General features: G+C 47.0%; 1 protein-coding gene across 5 annotated transcripts in view; it reads left to right on the forward strand.

The window, feature by feature from the left end:
• Positions 1 to 15,724, forward strand: part of TTLL13 (tubulin tyrosine ligase like 13) — a 653,894-nt gene that overhangs the window by 288,526 nt on the left and 349,644 nt on the right. For 4 of the 5 annotated variants that reach the window (XM_086958162.1, XM_086958163.1, XM_086958165.1 and 1 more), the window contains one exon: positions 6,350 to 6,559. In XM_086958162.1, coding sequence (XP_086814288.1) covers positions 6,350 to 6,559 — 210 coding nt within the window. The remainder of the gene's footprint in view (positions 1 to 6,349; positions 6,560 to 15,724) is intronic. The other variant, XM_086958161.1, reaches the window with a different exon arrangement.

The raw sequence follows: 15,724 nt of genomic DNA on the forward strand, positions 1-15,724 counted from the left end.
TGTTTTGTATCAAAACTCCTTTCCCTATTGCTAGGTACAATGCTGCCACCAGTGGGGACTACCCCACTTAACTGTTGCTCTCTAGCAAAGGCAAGCCTTTCTTTGGCCAGGGCAAGTTCTTCCCTTTCAATCCTCAGATTAGCTGCCCTTTCCTTAGCTTCGTACACTCTCCTCTGAGGGGACGTCATCCCTCTTTGAGAAGAGTTGTGAGAGCCATTGGTTTGAAGGGATCTGCCAGAGTCTCTTGACAGAGATCTGGCTCGTCCATTCCCAATGTTAAGCTGACCTGACAGTAGCCCTGGGGGTCCCCCAGTACCACTATCATGTTTGCTTAAGTTGGACCGGGTTAGTCTACCGACTTCTACCTGTCCCTTGTCTGCCTCATCCCCAGAGGGATCCTCATCCTCATCCTCCTCCACATTCTCATTCTCGGCGGAGAGGAGGATTAGGTCAGGGTCACCTCTGGTTCCCTCGAGGGGAGGCATGTCTCCATCTGGATTAGAAGGGCTAAGAAGCTTCTTAGCCTTTCTGGCATCATAAGTCTCTAGGAGACCAATCAGAAAGGAGGTGGTGGGGTTAGCCCCTTGCTTAATCTTCCTAGAGGTACATACTTGTCGTAACTCGCGGAAGCTAAGCACAGTATATCTTGAAGGGATGACCTGTGGAGGGTCAACTGACACAAGGGGAGACTCAGAGTTTCCTCCTTTGTCCGACATACTGTTTCTAGTGTGGTGTAAGTGATGCACCTACCTACACTATGTGTTTACCTACTGATCCCTTGCTAAGAGTTGCAGCCAAGGTGTGCTAGGCTTTGAGGAGCTGCAACAGCTGGTTCAGTAGAACTCAGAGTATTCTAAGCTTAGTTATATGTACTAACAGTACTTATGTGATCTTTCAACAAGATATTCTTAGGATACGTGTGGTAAAATAACAGCAAGCTCAAATCCCAACCGCTGCTCACCAATGTGAGAAGTTGGCCCGATATGCAGCGTTCGCTATTCTAGCGACCGCTATGTATCGTTCCAAACGACCCTTATGGTGATTGGTTGTAAGTCAACCTATAGACCAGCTATCCTAGTAGCGTGGATACGAGCAGTCTAAGGCTAAAGACCCGAGAGGGCGTGTTAAGCCAGCTGTTTACCACACATGTACCCCTTGAATACCAAGTGAAAGGACACCACACAAGTGTTATGAAAACAAACAGTTATTTATTAAAGATCACAACAGCCCTGGACTCTTTATGAGGACAGGGTACTAAGCACAAACCAAATCTCTTAGGAAAATACTTCAAGTGCACAATTAAAACAAGTGTCCGAGGAAACGGAAAGTTTAGTGGTCTCGGGCGGACCCGATAAGGCAAGTCGGAAGCGAGGGACTCGGGACCCTAGAGTAAAGAGGCTATGCAGGCACCGAAATGCCGAAGTTACCTAGCCACGAGGGCTGCGGCTGCACAAGTCTTACAGGCGTCGGGGTCTTCGCTGACGAGCCAGGAGCCGGAAGAAAAAGGAGTTGCTGGCCGGCGACCAGTGATGAATAGTTCGTAGAGATCCAAGCCTGGATCAGAGATCGTTGACACCTGAAAGCAGAGGGGACCAAGTTCGTACTACTAGCCAGTAGTCAGAGGGTACCAGGAGGGCACCGGTTGGCCGTCACCCCGACTAGGTGAGTGGGCGACGCTAGGCTCTGCAGTCTCACGGACCAGGAGGCGTTGTCGGCGACCAGGATGGAGGTGCGAGCTGTCCCACGAAGGATGATGCTGTCGGCGTCGCTGGGCCCAGGATTGGGGCAACAAGCCTTGGCAGATTTCAGGGCCACGTGGTGGGCCTAAAATGGCGTCTTGAGTGGACCAGGAGGGTCCGGGATGCTTCTCTCAAAGATGGAAGCAAAGGCCAGTCTGGAGCAACCAGACCAGCGGCGTTGGTTGTCGGATGTCGTCACAGAAGGGCACAAGCCAGCGGCTAGTGACCGGACAACGTGCTGAGCAGCGAGCAGAAGGGCCCCACGCAGATCGTGGAGATGCTGGGAGACTGCACTTCGGTGCTGGAGCGGCTCAGGGTCGGGGCTTCTCGGACCCCAGAGCACTCACCAGAGAATTACTTCGATGGTCGTGCTGATTAAGAAAGCGTGCAGGTTTTGATGATGGCCGGTCCCTCGAGGTCTCGTCGCACCCACAGATCACAGCTGAGCTGATGACGTGGGTAGAGGTCAGAGGTGCCAGGGAAGCCGGTTCTCGTCGAGCTGGGCCGTCGGATTCCTGAGGAAGGACTTGCAGCAAACCGCAGAGTTCTTAGATGGTGCCCGCGGATGCAGGGTGACTACTCCTTAGTCACAAGGGAGAAATCTTGAGAAGAGTCTCGAATGTCCTTTCGTAGAAAGTAGTTCTTGATTCAAAGATGATCTAATTTGGAAGGGTCCCCGCTCCGGCCTTTATCCTAAAGAAAGGGGTGGGTACATGACTAGGTCCTGCCCTAAGGGTGGGACCAGGAAGGGGGGTAGTTACACCCCTCTCCCCTGCCGGACTTTCCCCAGGTCAGGGCTGGCGCCCCTGGAACTGGTTCTGACCGGCAGATGCGTAGTGTGCACCGGGGTGCCACTCCGCAGTCACCTTCTCGCAAAAGCCCTACCTACCCAGAATACACAAACCCTGTCTGGGACGGTGCGAACACCGCCCTCGACAGGAAACCCTTTGTCCAAGCGCTCCTCGCTGGAAGGACTCCCAGCAGCAGGAGGTCAGACTCGTGTCTGTGGTGGCAGCATCCATTTTGTGGAGCTGAGGCTTTAGTTAACTTTAACCGGGGTTCACAGTTACGTACATGTCGTGTCCCTCTAGAAGGGCGGAATGCTAACCTCGTCGCCAGAATTGGTGAGGGGGCAGCATCCCGATTCGTATGACACCTTACTCCACATGTCTTGATAACGCGACACCGAAGTTACTGATGTGGTACGCGTTATCATCGAACAGCCATTGGGTCTTTGTTCCGCAAGCTGCAACCGGGCTCGGCTCGGGCCAGAACCTAGTTCACACGAGCCCACGCACTCTGCCTTCAGGATTGTCAAGGCCTGCCATAGGAGTGACTGATAGGAACTCGGGCGTCCATTGTACGGTTAGATATAGGGCTACTATACCTAAAGCAAAGGGTGATTACACGACTTTGCCCCAGCTGTCATGCAGCCAGTTGTGTCAAATTTAGGAGGCCAGCCAGGGGTGGCACAATACATGCTGCAGCCCCTGGCGGCCCTGGGTACACCTATGCCCTGCGTTACGGGGTCTGATAAGGTGGCCCAGTACCAATTGGTAAATGCACCTAGGGTACATGTCGTAATTTAGAAAGAGAACAGACAGGCTGTGGGTCTGATTGGCAGGCCCACAGCCAGAGAAAGTCGTAAACCAGTGAAACAAAAGCAAAAAATCTGGGTGATCATAGGATTGCAGACCCTACTCTCCTACAGGAACAGTCCAGCCCGAACTGCCAAGCCATGTCTTCCCTGGACCGGAAACAAGCTTCCGAGGACCGGTTTCTGGCATTCCAGCCGTCTTCAGCCCGGCTTACTTGAATCTAGTGGCAAAGTGAGCAAGGGACTCACGTCTGAGCATACCCTGCCACACTTATGGTGGCCAAAAGCGGTACAAAAAGGGGTGGTGATGGACGGAGCATCTCAATCAATTAAACACTCACACCCAGTCAAAAGATCTGGGTTTAATCCATCACCGTTCTTTAGCCCACTCTGCCACCCCAGTTCAGACATGGCTATATGCAAATCAGTCTGACCCTGTGCCTCATGGGAACAGTCCAGCCCGAACTGCCAAGCCATGTCTTCCCTGGACTGGAAACAAGCTTCTGAGGACCTGTTTCTGGCATTCCAGCCGTCTTCAGCCCGGCTTGCTTGAATCTAGTGGCAAAGTGAGCAAGGGACTCACGTCTGAGCATACCCTGCCACACTTATGGTGGCCAAAAACGGTACAAAAAGGGGTGGTGATGGACGGAGCATCTCAATTAATTAAACACTCACACCCAGTCAAAAGATCTGGGTTTAATCCATCACCGTTCTTTAGCCGACTCTGCCACCCCAGTTCAGACATGGCTATATGCAAATCAGTCTGACCCTGTGCCTCATGGGAACAGTCCAGCCCGAACTGCCAAGCCATGTCTTCCCTGGACCGGAAACAAGCTTCCGAGGAGCGGTTTCTGGCATTCCAGCCGTCTTCAGCCCGGCTTGCTTGAATCCAGTGGCAAAGTGAGCAAGGGACTCACGTCTGAGCATACCCTGCCACACTTATGGTGGCCAAAAGCAGTACAAAAGGGGGTGGTAATGGACGGAGCATCTGAATCAATCAAACACTCACACCCAGTCAAAAGATCTGGGTTTAATCCATCACCGTTCTTTAGCCCACTCTGCCACCCCAGTTCAGACATGGCTATATGCAAATCAGTCTGACCCTGTGCCTCATGGGAACAGTCCAGCCCGAACTGCCAAGCCATGTCTTCCCTGGACCGGAAACAAGCTTCCGAGGACCGGTTTCTGGCATTCCAGCCATCCTCAGCCCGGCTTGCTTGAATCCAGTGGCAAAGTGAGCAAGGGACTCACGTCTGAGCATACCCTGCCACACTTATGGTGGCCAAAAGCGGTACAAAAGGGGGTGGTGATGGACGGAGCATCTGAATCAATCAAACACTCACACCCAGTCAGCTTCCCGGCAGAAGCCACCAGAGATTAATTTCAGGCACCAGAAAAGTGACATTATCCGACAGAGGAGATCCCACTTCCTCTGCCTTTCAATTACATACTTACTACTAAGTTCGTCCCAGGCGCAGGGGGAGGCTTGTTTCTTGGCTCGAGCAATTCGATGCACACTGCTTTGAATGTTAAGCAAATATATACCATTGCAAATGTGCTAGCAGTGGCAGAAGAGCTAGCGGTTAAAAAAGACGAGAACCCCATCTACATGGACCATGAATCTGAGGTTTTCACTGAACACTGACCTGGAAACATTCACACACGATTTCAAGCCTGGTTCAACCACACTCACACCTCCATTGAGTGGGATAGCATCAGACTGGAGATGATTTTGTAAATGTTGCAAATTGTTCCATGATCTCTGGTGTGAGGGCGGAAAGGAAGTGGTGCCCAAGCAGGCTAGGGCATTTCACAGTTCGTAAGTAAAACTCCAGTAGGGTCCATCTTTTGCTAAGCAAAACAATAACCAATTATTTGAATACCAGCACTTTAGTGGGATCCTCAATTTAGTTCAGGGGAGGTCTAATCATACATACAAACACACACGAAACTATACCTTGTTTGGGTGTGCCGTGGTTGAGTTAGAATAGAGTAGGCTCTTATCGGTTAAGGGGTCTGGGAGAAATATCTGGATGAATATGTCCTGGATGCATATTTACAGAGGCAAATAAATATATGGAAGGTTACAGAGTGCACATGAAGCCCTGAATAGTGTTGAAGGTAGTACAATTCATAAGGTAAAAGTATAGACTTCATGGTGACAAGATGATAACGTGTAAAAGAAACAAATTCAATAATATTTGTCTGGCATTTGTGGATTCAGCAGCTAATGACTGTTCGGGCTTGTGCTCTATATGACCATTCTCTATGTCTCTGATAGGTCTGCGATTCCCTACCAAATAATTAAAATTACGTTTCTCAGGAACAGGGGGGAGTAGTGAACATTTGGGATAAATAGTGAACTTGATCACTCCAACAATTTTTTTTTAATCGTACTATATTAGTCTGTAATCTCCAAATGAGACTACAGAGAAATCTACCATTGCTGGTAGGCTGTTAACAGATCCATCAACATACCTATGCGTTCATCTAGCTGTATACAGAGCAGTAACTACTGTATGATCCCATGAAGTTTCAGAAGCAAACTCTGGGCACTAACGTATGCCGCCTAAACAAAATTAATAAACACAAGCTTGAGTTCAGAATGCACAGGTCGTGTTTCTGCTACAAGAATGCCCGAAAGATTTATTAGAATACAACAACCCAACAATTTCTTAATGTTGATTGAAAAAAATCATGGAATGAGGCTAAGAACTAGCTTTTTGGCTTTGAAAATGACAACGAAACTTATAAAATAAAACATTTCATGTGTATCAAAACATTAGATTGATCTGGTTGTTAATGTTATCCACAGTGTTATAACTCAAAAACTTTAGGAGCTATATGTTCCCTTCAGCGAATGCTGCTATTTCGTACTATCGCAGTGTTTACAAATAAGCCTTAGGATGTTAAAACAGCCTACAAGGCAGGGAATACATATATAATAATGCATGGCAGAAAAAGAAACATTTGCCATTCTATCTGCATCTTGTTGATAACTGTTTTTAAACAGCAGGAGGTTCCAATTGACACAATGAAGCCACTGGACATTGATGAAGAAGAAGAGCTGGAAAGAGTGCGGGGGCTGTTGGAAAGAGAAAAGCTTATTCGGGAGATGGGCATCCCAGATCTGATCTACAGACTCCTTAATGCAGTCAACCGCAAAGCGTCTCCCAATTATGTACCTGAAATCTACTCTACAGACCTCCAAGCAAGAAAGGCAGTAAGAAATTGTTTATTGTTCAGATTCGTTATTTCAGTGGGTAAACATTCTGTGCTGCAGTTGGGGATCATTGCTGGTGTTTGTCATAACAATGTGGAAGGGTGCTGCTACAATTATGAACTCTTTATACCATTATGGGAGTCTACAGAACACAAGAGCTTTGCAATCCCACAATGCAGTGCATCAACTTAGGCATATCAGTTTATTTTTACCAGTGCTATCAGAGTACCAAGAACACAAGATGTGAGCCCTAGGGTGGAGTATTGTTTTGGCTCCATAAATGATCCAAGTAAATAATACTTTTTAAGGCAAGTTTGCAAATTGAAGAAGGAGTTAACATAATTTTCGCCAGCCTGAGATCTTTTTGAGAGTTACAGCCTTGCTAATATAAAAAAGCAAGTAGTCCCCAATTTAGGTGAAGGTTATTAAGTTATGCACTAAAGAGAATTTTAGTATTAAATCTTTTTATTGAAATGTTTTAGCATATACAAAAACATACATGCCGTTCGGCATATTTGGATCCTTCCCCTGCCATGCTCAGTGTTAGCTTCTCCATACCAAGTACCTGCCACAAGCGGTGTTGCCAGCCTGTGAAGGTTGGGATGTGTGCGGTACGCCAGTGTGTGAGTATATTTTGCAAACTCAGAGCCAGGGCATCAGCATCTGTATCACAGTCTTACCGAAGTACCTGAAAATGCTTAGATTGTTTTTGTAGAGACTACCTGTAAATATTCAACGGGGAATTTTATCCTAGGAATGATGCTGCCACAGCTCTTGCCCTCATTGAATGAGCCCTGGGGGGACCTGGTAAAGACTCATTTTAATTTTGGAAGCACATTTTAATGTAGCATATAACCCATCTGGAAATTGCCTTCTTAGGCTGTGCCATGTGATCATCAAGCCTCACATTTCTATCAATTCCTATCTCTAGGGGAAGCCCAGTTGAGACCTTGGAAGTGTTAGATATTAATTCAGGGGTAAATTCTGCATCACTTAAAGTTTTTTCATTCTTGGTCAAATGAGAAGTCCTAGGTTCTTCTAGTCCCCTGTAGTGGGTTTCAATCAATCAATCAATGAACTTGTAAAACACACTACTTACCCGTGAGGGTCTCAAGGCGCTGAGGGGAGGGTGTGCTGTTACTGTTTGAAGAGTCAGGTCTTGAGGAGCTTTCTGAAGGTGAGCAGGTCTTGGGTCTGCCGCAGATGGACGGGGAGGGTGTTCCAGGTCTTGGCGGCAAGGAAGGATAAGGATCTTCCGCCGGAGGTTGTTCGTTGAATGCGCGGGACGGCGGCGAGGGCGAGGCTGGCGGAGCGGAGCTGGCGGGCGGGGGTGTAGAAGTTGAGTCTGTTGTTCAGGTAGGCTAGTCCGGTGATGTGGAGTGCTTTTTGTGCGTGGGTGAGGAGTTTGAAGGTGATCCTCTTGTTGACAGGGAGCCAGTGCAGGTCTCTTAGGTGGGAGGTGATGTGGCTGCGGCGGGGGACGTTGAGGATCAGTCGGGCGGAGGCATTTTGGATGCATTGTAGTCGTCGCAGGTGTTTGGCCGGGATTTCTGTGTAGAGCGCATTGCCGTAGTCCAGCCTGCTGCTGACGAGGGCTTGGGTCACCGTTCTTCTGGTTTCGATCGGGATCTACTTATAGATCCTGCGAAACATGCGGAGGGTGTTGTAGCAGGAGGAGGAGATGGCATTGACCTGCTTCGACATGGAGAGGGAGGGGTTGAGGAGGAATCCTAAGTTGCGTGCATGGTCCGTGGGTGTTGGAGCTGTTCCCAGTGTGGTTGGCCACCAGGAGTCGTAACAGGCGGAGGGGGTGGGGCTGAGGATGAGGACTTCCGTTTTGTCCGTGTTCAGCTTCAGGCGGCTGCTCCTCATACACTCGGCGACGGCTTTCATTCCCTCGTGGAGGTTGGTTTTGGCAGTGTGTGGGTCCTTGGTGAGGGAGAGGATGAGCTGGGCGTCGTCGGCGTAGGAGATGATGTTCAAGTTGTGCTGGCGGGCCACTTCTGCGAGGGGGGCCATGTAGACGTTGAACAGGGTCGAGCTGAGGGATGAGCCCTGGGTTACACCGCAGATGATGTCAGTGGCTTTGGATCTGAAGGGTGGGAGGCGGACTCTCTGGGTTCTGCCGGAGAGGAAGGACGTGGTCCAGTCCAGGTCCTTCATCTGGATACTGGCTTCTTGGAGGTGTGTTCTTAGTGTGCGGTGGCAGACCGTGTGGAAGGCTGCTGACAGGTCCAGGAGGATGAGGGCTGTAGTTTCGCCGTAGTCTAGTTGGTGCCTGATGTCCTCTGTGGCTGCGATGAGGGCTGTCTCTGTGCTGTGGTTTCGTCTGAATCTGGACTGGGATCGGTCTAGGATGTTGTTGTCCTCGAGGTGGCGGGTCAGCTGCAGGTTGGCGATTTTCTCGATGACCTTCACCGGGAAGGGGAGCAGGGAGATGGGCCGGAAGTGCTTGAGGGCATTGGGGTCCGCCTTGGGCTTCTTGAGGAGGGCATTGATTTCGGCGTGCTTCCAGCTTTCAGGGAAAGTCGCTGTGTTGAAGGAGACGTTGATGACCTTCCGTAGTTGGGGTGTGATGGTTGCGTCAGCTTTGTTGAAGATGTGGTGTGGGCAGGGGTCTGTTGGGGATCCTAAGTGGATGGAGTTCATGACCTTGTGGGTTTTGTCGTCGTTGACGTAGGACCAGGAGGCCAGCTGGTTGGTGCATGTGGCGTTCGTGGTGGGGTCTGTTGAGGTCGGGGTGTACGAGGTTTTGAAGCTGTTGTGGATGTCAGCGATCTTGCGATGAAAAAAGGTGGCCAGTGAGTCACGCAGATCTTGCGAGGGCAGGATGTCATTGGTGTTGGCGCTGGGGTTGGAGAGTTCCTTCACAATGTTGTGTGCGTTGTTGTCCAGGCGCGCTTTGAAGGAAGATCTCTTGTCTGTTCTGATGAGGTGGTGATGTCTGTGGATGGCGTCCTTATGGGCTGCGTGGCTGTCTGGTGTGTGGTCGTAGAGCCATTTCTTCTCAAGGTTTCGGCATGTACGTTTGGAGGTCTGGAAGTCTTCGGTGAACCAGGCAGCTTTCATGCTGGGGTGGTTGATGGAGGGTTTCGTGAGGGGGCCAGAGCGTTGGCGCAGTTGTCGATCCACTGTCTGAAGTTAACGGGCAGCGGCGTCTGTGTCGGTGGGGTCGGTGGGTGGGTTCTGAGCGAGGGCTTCACCAAAGCATACTCTCATTGAATGGGCTCTGGTAAGCCGAAAAGAGGCTCTCTATCATGCAAATGTCCCAGAATAATATGTTGTTACACAAATTAAATGCCAGCGATACTGTTCTAGCAGCATGCTAATCTGGAGAGGACTGTATAAAAAAGTGTTCATGATGTCTGGTATAATGCTACTTTTATTGAATTGAGGCAATGTGTTCATTTCTTTACAAGAAGTGTCCTGCCCATGTGGAATATTTAAAAAATGCTTATATCAATTCTAGAAGTGGCCTTGGAGGACTAGGGCGCAAGTCATGGAGCTTGTGCCTCACTCCTTTATAAACTGATTTAGGGCACTATTTAGGGCCTGATTACTAGTTTGGCAGTTCGGGAGCAGACCGCTATGCTGACGGCCTGCTCCAGCACTGCCAAACCTGTGTGCCCACTGCCTGCCAGATTACGAATTTCCTTGTGTCTGGTGGGCTTTTTTTGGCGGTCCCATGGCAGTTCCTCCGAAAATAGGCACCACAATGGGAACGCCAAAAACAGTAACTGCATGGCATGGACATGGGCAATTTGGGGACCTGTAGACCCCCCTTTGTTTGAGGACCACCATCATTTTCATAGAGTAAAGACCCCCATGACACCGCTGACGGTCCTGAAACAGTAATAGGCATGACGGTGCGGCAGTGGCACCACCAGCATATTGCCGAGCCCATGTCTGCCGGGCCGCCGCCATGGAACAGCGGTTCGCTGGCGGTCGCGGCAGTGCAGTGGTAGTCCTACTGCCAAAGTTGTAATTGGTGCGGTCGAACCACCATGCCCCTGCAAGTCTGGCAGTCCTTGGACCACCGAATGCGTAATTAGGCCCTTAGTGTTTGGCAGATGGGATACTGTACTGCAATCGTGGTGCATATCCCATCGACCGTTTTGTATTACAAGTACGTTGGAGTCTATGAAGCAGACGGATATCCGTCAATTTTGGACAGAGTATTCTTTCTGTCAAACTTTAAATAAGGCCCTAAGTCATTTTTTAAAAGCAGGAAATAGCAAAATCAAGTGAATGATTGATTTTTTGCCTTCACCAGTTTAGCAGGTAAACAATCGAGAAAATGCAGCCAACAAAGCAGAACAAAGCCTGAGAAGGGTGGCAGTGGCAACAGAGATGGATCCTTTCCTCAAGATAGGTTGATGTCGACTTCTGTCAAACAGCATACTATTGAAAAGAAAAGGGCAGTATGGAGGAGAATTTCCACATTATTGTGAGCATCCTGCAACATCGTGTGATCTTAAGATTTCTGAGTTCCTAAAAAGGCAAATGATGTTTTTTGATAAAACGGTGCAAGAACCAATGAAAAACACAAATGTAGCGAGGATTGTTTTTCTTTCCTTTTTACTTACTTTTGACCTATATGTTTGGTGTGATACTACTTCTGGCTCCTTAGGTTCCTATATATCATTGATTTTATAATGACATGCTTGATATTTTGTTGTTTTAAAGCTTACTAATATTCTATACCTCAATGGGCTGTAATCTTCGGAACTGGACCTTTCATAGATTGATATGCCGGAATCATTCCTTATTTTCAGGCTGAGAGTCCCTGATAATTTTGTGCATATCAGTAAACAGTGTTAACATGCCTACTGGCAAACAACATTAGCACAATCACTATATGAATACTCTACAAACATCAGCCAATGAGGTACTTCACACCTTAGAGTTCCCCTTAGTTGAGAAGTGTACACATGTTGTGCAAGTGAAAGTCTCCTGCGGAGCTCTGCTTTTCAACAACAAAAAGAATACTTAACACTGGAGGTCATCCAGCATACCGTGTTTCATCCTTTTCTACTGAGGAGTGTTTTTCAGGGGTTTTAAACCAAGAAACTGTGTTTATACACCATGGTTGAATCTTCCTAAGAGAACAAAATCTCTTTACAGGCAATGTGTTGCCAGTGGCCTTAGAAAAATCTATACTGGTTGTTCTCGCAACTATTGCCTTTATTGCTTGTACCTTTAACAGAATCCTAATGGCCGCATTTGCCATACATTTTCCTCCAAGACCCGTAGGGATAGGGTTAGTGGCTATTATATGACCTTAGGGAGACTAGATGCCCTCGCTCCTTTCGAGGAAGAATCGGTGTAGAGCACCTCACTGCACCCTCCAAAAAGACAGGGAAAAGTAAATATGAATTGGGGATTTAAAAAATGTAATTGCCAGGGATTAAATAGCTGGATTCCTCTTCCAAGAAACCACTTCACAAATAATTTTAAAAGCATGGCACGCCCCTGCTCCGATACATACTTCTGTCACTTGCTGATGTGTTTTTGACCCTTTTATATGCTGAGGTAAATTACTTTTAATTCGATATAATCATATATTTTGAGGTGCGTGAATTCTACCATGTATGTCTCTTGACTGCCCTGATGCGACTTCCAATGAATTTCACCATGCCTTTAATTGTACTATTTGTAGAGCTGCAGCTAATCGTTGGTGTTACACTTTATGTTCTGAAATATTAAATAAAAATAATAAAAAAGCATGGCAAGCCCTCTATTCCTGTTGCTTGAACTCATGGGAAATCTCAGTCAACCAGCTCCTCGTCATCTGCCAGGACTACGTCTGCTAAATCATGAAAGGCATTGCCTCTAGCGAGTCTTTCTCTCTACAGGCACACCGTCTCACATGACATTCCACTTCTTCCACCTCAGGTACAAAGTTGTCTTTGCCGATTTTTGTATCATCAGCCGCTTGATTGCCAATTCTATTGATGATCATCTTATCATTGATGTTTCCATTGATGATTACTTTATCACAGATACTACTGTTAATGAACTTCTTCTTAGTAACTTCACCAACGGTATAGTAAAAAAAACTGCTGTAGGTCACATGCAAATATACATCTACAAAGTTGTTTTTGTCACAAGAGTGATAATGTCCATCCTTCTGGCACGTAACTTGCCCAGGAAAGTCAAACTCCTTCAAACTCCTACCACTCTGTTTAACAGAAGAAGAGGGTAAAGGTGCTATTGATAGTACCAAGGCTTATGATGATAGTCCTGTATATCTCACGATGGAGTACCTTTCGGAGAAACAAGACAAGTAATGATCTGCAGTGCTATCAAGATGATGAGGAAATAGAGGCAGGTGAGAGCCACCATCCTTACTTCAAAGATGCTCGCTGGCAATATCACAAGGTTTATTACTTTTACTATGAAAAATGTATTTCCTACCAGGAGTCACACATGATTCAGGTCACAGTAGACTTCATAGCATCTTTGTAGGATATGTTAATGATGTCTATACCCGATTTCCAAATTTGCATCGATCCCCACCATGGTGATGTCACAGCAACCTGTTTCACAACTACTATGAGCTACCGCGACCCCACCTCTTGCAGCAGTGTTGATCTGTGCAGCACACTGAGCTAGAAACAACCTAGGGAAATAAAGGGGAGAGTAGTGAAGATGAAGGGGAGGAACATGATGATGCACACAGTTACCAGCCCCAGGAGTATGTGATCCCCTTTTAGGACAAAATTCTCTTTCCCCATCAGATTCACTGCTGAACATCATAACCTGATTCAATTTTCCAAGCGCGGGCCTCCAAAATGCTCAATCTACCCATGGCATATAAATGACTGTTTCTTGAAGGTTTTAGCCCTGTGAACCAATGAAAGAAATTGTTACTCTTGAGATCATATTAAAGGAAGTAAACTATTTCTCAGAGACCTAAATACAGTTTCTGCAGTAGTGCGAAGAAATACCGGATCCCTGACAGCACCCTCATTTGACCTACTGGACTTTCTAAAACTGATTTTGTAAGTGTATCTGCTGCCCTGCACCATTCTAGAAATGTAGCTTTTGCATGCACTTCCCCACCCAATCATGAACAACAAAATACTGATAATTTCAGAGAAAGGATTAGCTTCAATGGAGCAACATCCATCAAAGCTGCCAGTACAATGCCTACTAGGCCTTTATGTGGCACAACATTTCTCACTCCCTCTACTTTATTCTAGAGGACAAAAAGAACAAGGCTAAACCATTCTCAATTATGGAGAGCACACTTCATCTGTAGTCCTAAATGCCACCATGCAGGTATCCAGGACAGCGTTTAGGCTACTCAAAGCTGCTCTGGGATGCATGTCAGTACCCTTTTCCATCTGACGGTCTAGATCAGAGTGCTAGGTATATCATAAATGGGGAGGCTCTTAGGCAAACTTGCATGTAGCACTCTCAAGTAATAAGACAGATAAAAACGGCCATGTCCATCTGTGCTCTGTACTTTTGCCTGTCACTTGTTTGTCACAGTTTGACAGCCTGGGACTTACTCTGTTCGGGACAAATTGCCTTTTCTCCCTTCAGTTTCTGCAGTTTCTGTAAATCATCCTCAATGCATCCTTGGTAAAACCCTTGACATCCAAGGAACTTGAATCTTAGATTCAGTCTATGATCAACGATTTCCATAAACGTTCACCTGCACAGTCCACAAGTACTAGTTTCAGAAGTGTCCTCCAGCATTACTCTGATTAATCTTTATCACCTGCACATGTGTCTGGCCCAGGATGCATTGGACACATAGTGGCTTCAAGTCTCTGACTCATAGGACAACACTGTTCGAATAATGCAGAAGCTAAAATAAGCACTCAGTAGTCAGAACAGCAGTGCAGCATAACATTTTCCTCCAAGGAGCTGATGCTGCATTTTGTCATGATAAAGACTGAGATATCGACAGAAGCATGAGGGGCACATCTGCAAGAACTATCATCACTAGACCAGTTGTTAACAGAGTAGCAGGCTGTGCACATAAACATAATGAAAGTAAGACTTGTGAAGCTCCAGGTAATTCTTCATCGAAACCAGAGTTATTCAGTACTGATCAAGACAGACAACACCTTGTCCATATTCACATACACAGGCAAGGGGAAACAAGATTGCCCATATTTTGAGAGGAAGTTCAAATTCTGTCGTGCACTTGACCAATGCGCACACCATCAACCTGTTAGCGGAACCACCGGGCACAAATAATGAATGACAGATGCAATGAGCAGATTACATAAAGACTGCTACAATTCTGAACTACTTCCATGCCTGCTGTGTAAAGTCTTTCTGCACTGGAGAAAATTGTAACTGGACCTGTTTGCAAGCAGAGATAACAGGAAAGGCCAATTCTTTGAATTTGTCTAGGTCTGTCCTACCCTGGTAATACTGAGCAAAATCAAGAAGGAAGTGTACATCCTGGTATACTGACCTTTTGCTCCCGTCTTGCAGACCACAGAACATCCCGCCTACAATATGTCGCATGGAGGTACAGTGTAAAAAAATATCCATTATCTTGGCCATTATGATTGCCTATAGTCTTGCAGAAGCATACACACTCAATAGGGTCATTTCAGTCCGTCCCTTGCAGCCCTGCACTCCCACATATCTGCTGTTGGGATCTACCCAAATCGTGTTACCTGAAAGGGGACGTTCTTTTACACTAAAATGGCCCTCCCCTAAACACCCTGGAAAATTCAGCATGAACCCGGGTGGTGTACGCCCCTCACCTTAGGAATATGCAATGTGACCCGTTTAGGTGGGTTTCCTGTTGTAAAACAATATTGGTTTGTGTCCGCTTGATATATTGCACCACCAAACCCTGTTTGATTTTGCTACCCAGACCATTGATGATCTAGGTCAGCAACATGAGTGGTGTGTCAAAACTCCCCTAGTTTTAAACTCTGTATTACAGCAAGAATATTCTTCTCCATCAATATGTTGAAGTATTCATCCAGAAGAAATTTGCTGTCCTACCGTACTGATGTACTTCAGGATGCACAATCCAAGGTCTGATAATTTACAGGGCTAGTATCATGTCTTCTGCAAGTTATGTTTATGTTTTTTATGTTTATATGCTTATATAGCGCTCAATTGCAGTGGCGTCTTGGCGCTGAGGTATGTGGACAGGAACAATGCGCTGTATTGACAAGGAGCCTG

The sequence above is a fragment of the Lissotriton vulgaris genome, chromosome 2_1, assembly GCF_964263255.1.
Source record: "Lissotriton vulgaris chromosome 2_1, aLisVul1.2, whole genome shotgun sequence".
In the NCBI taxonomy this organism is placed as follows: Eukaryota; Metazoa; Chordata; class Amphibia; order Caudata; family Salamandridae; genus Lissotriton; species Lissotriton vulgaris.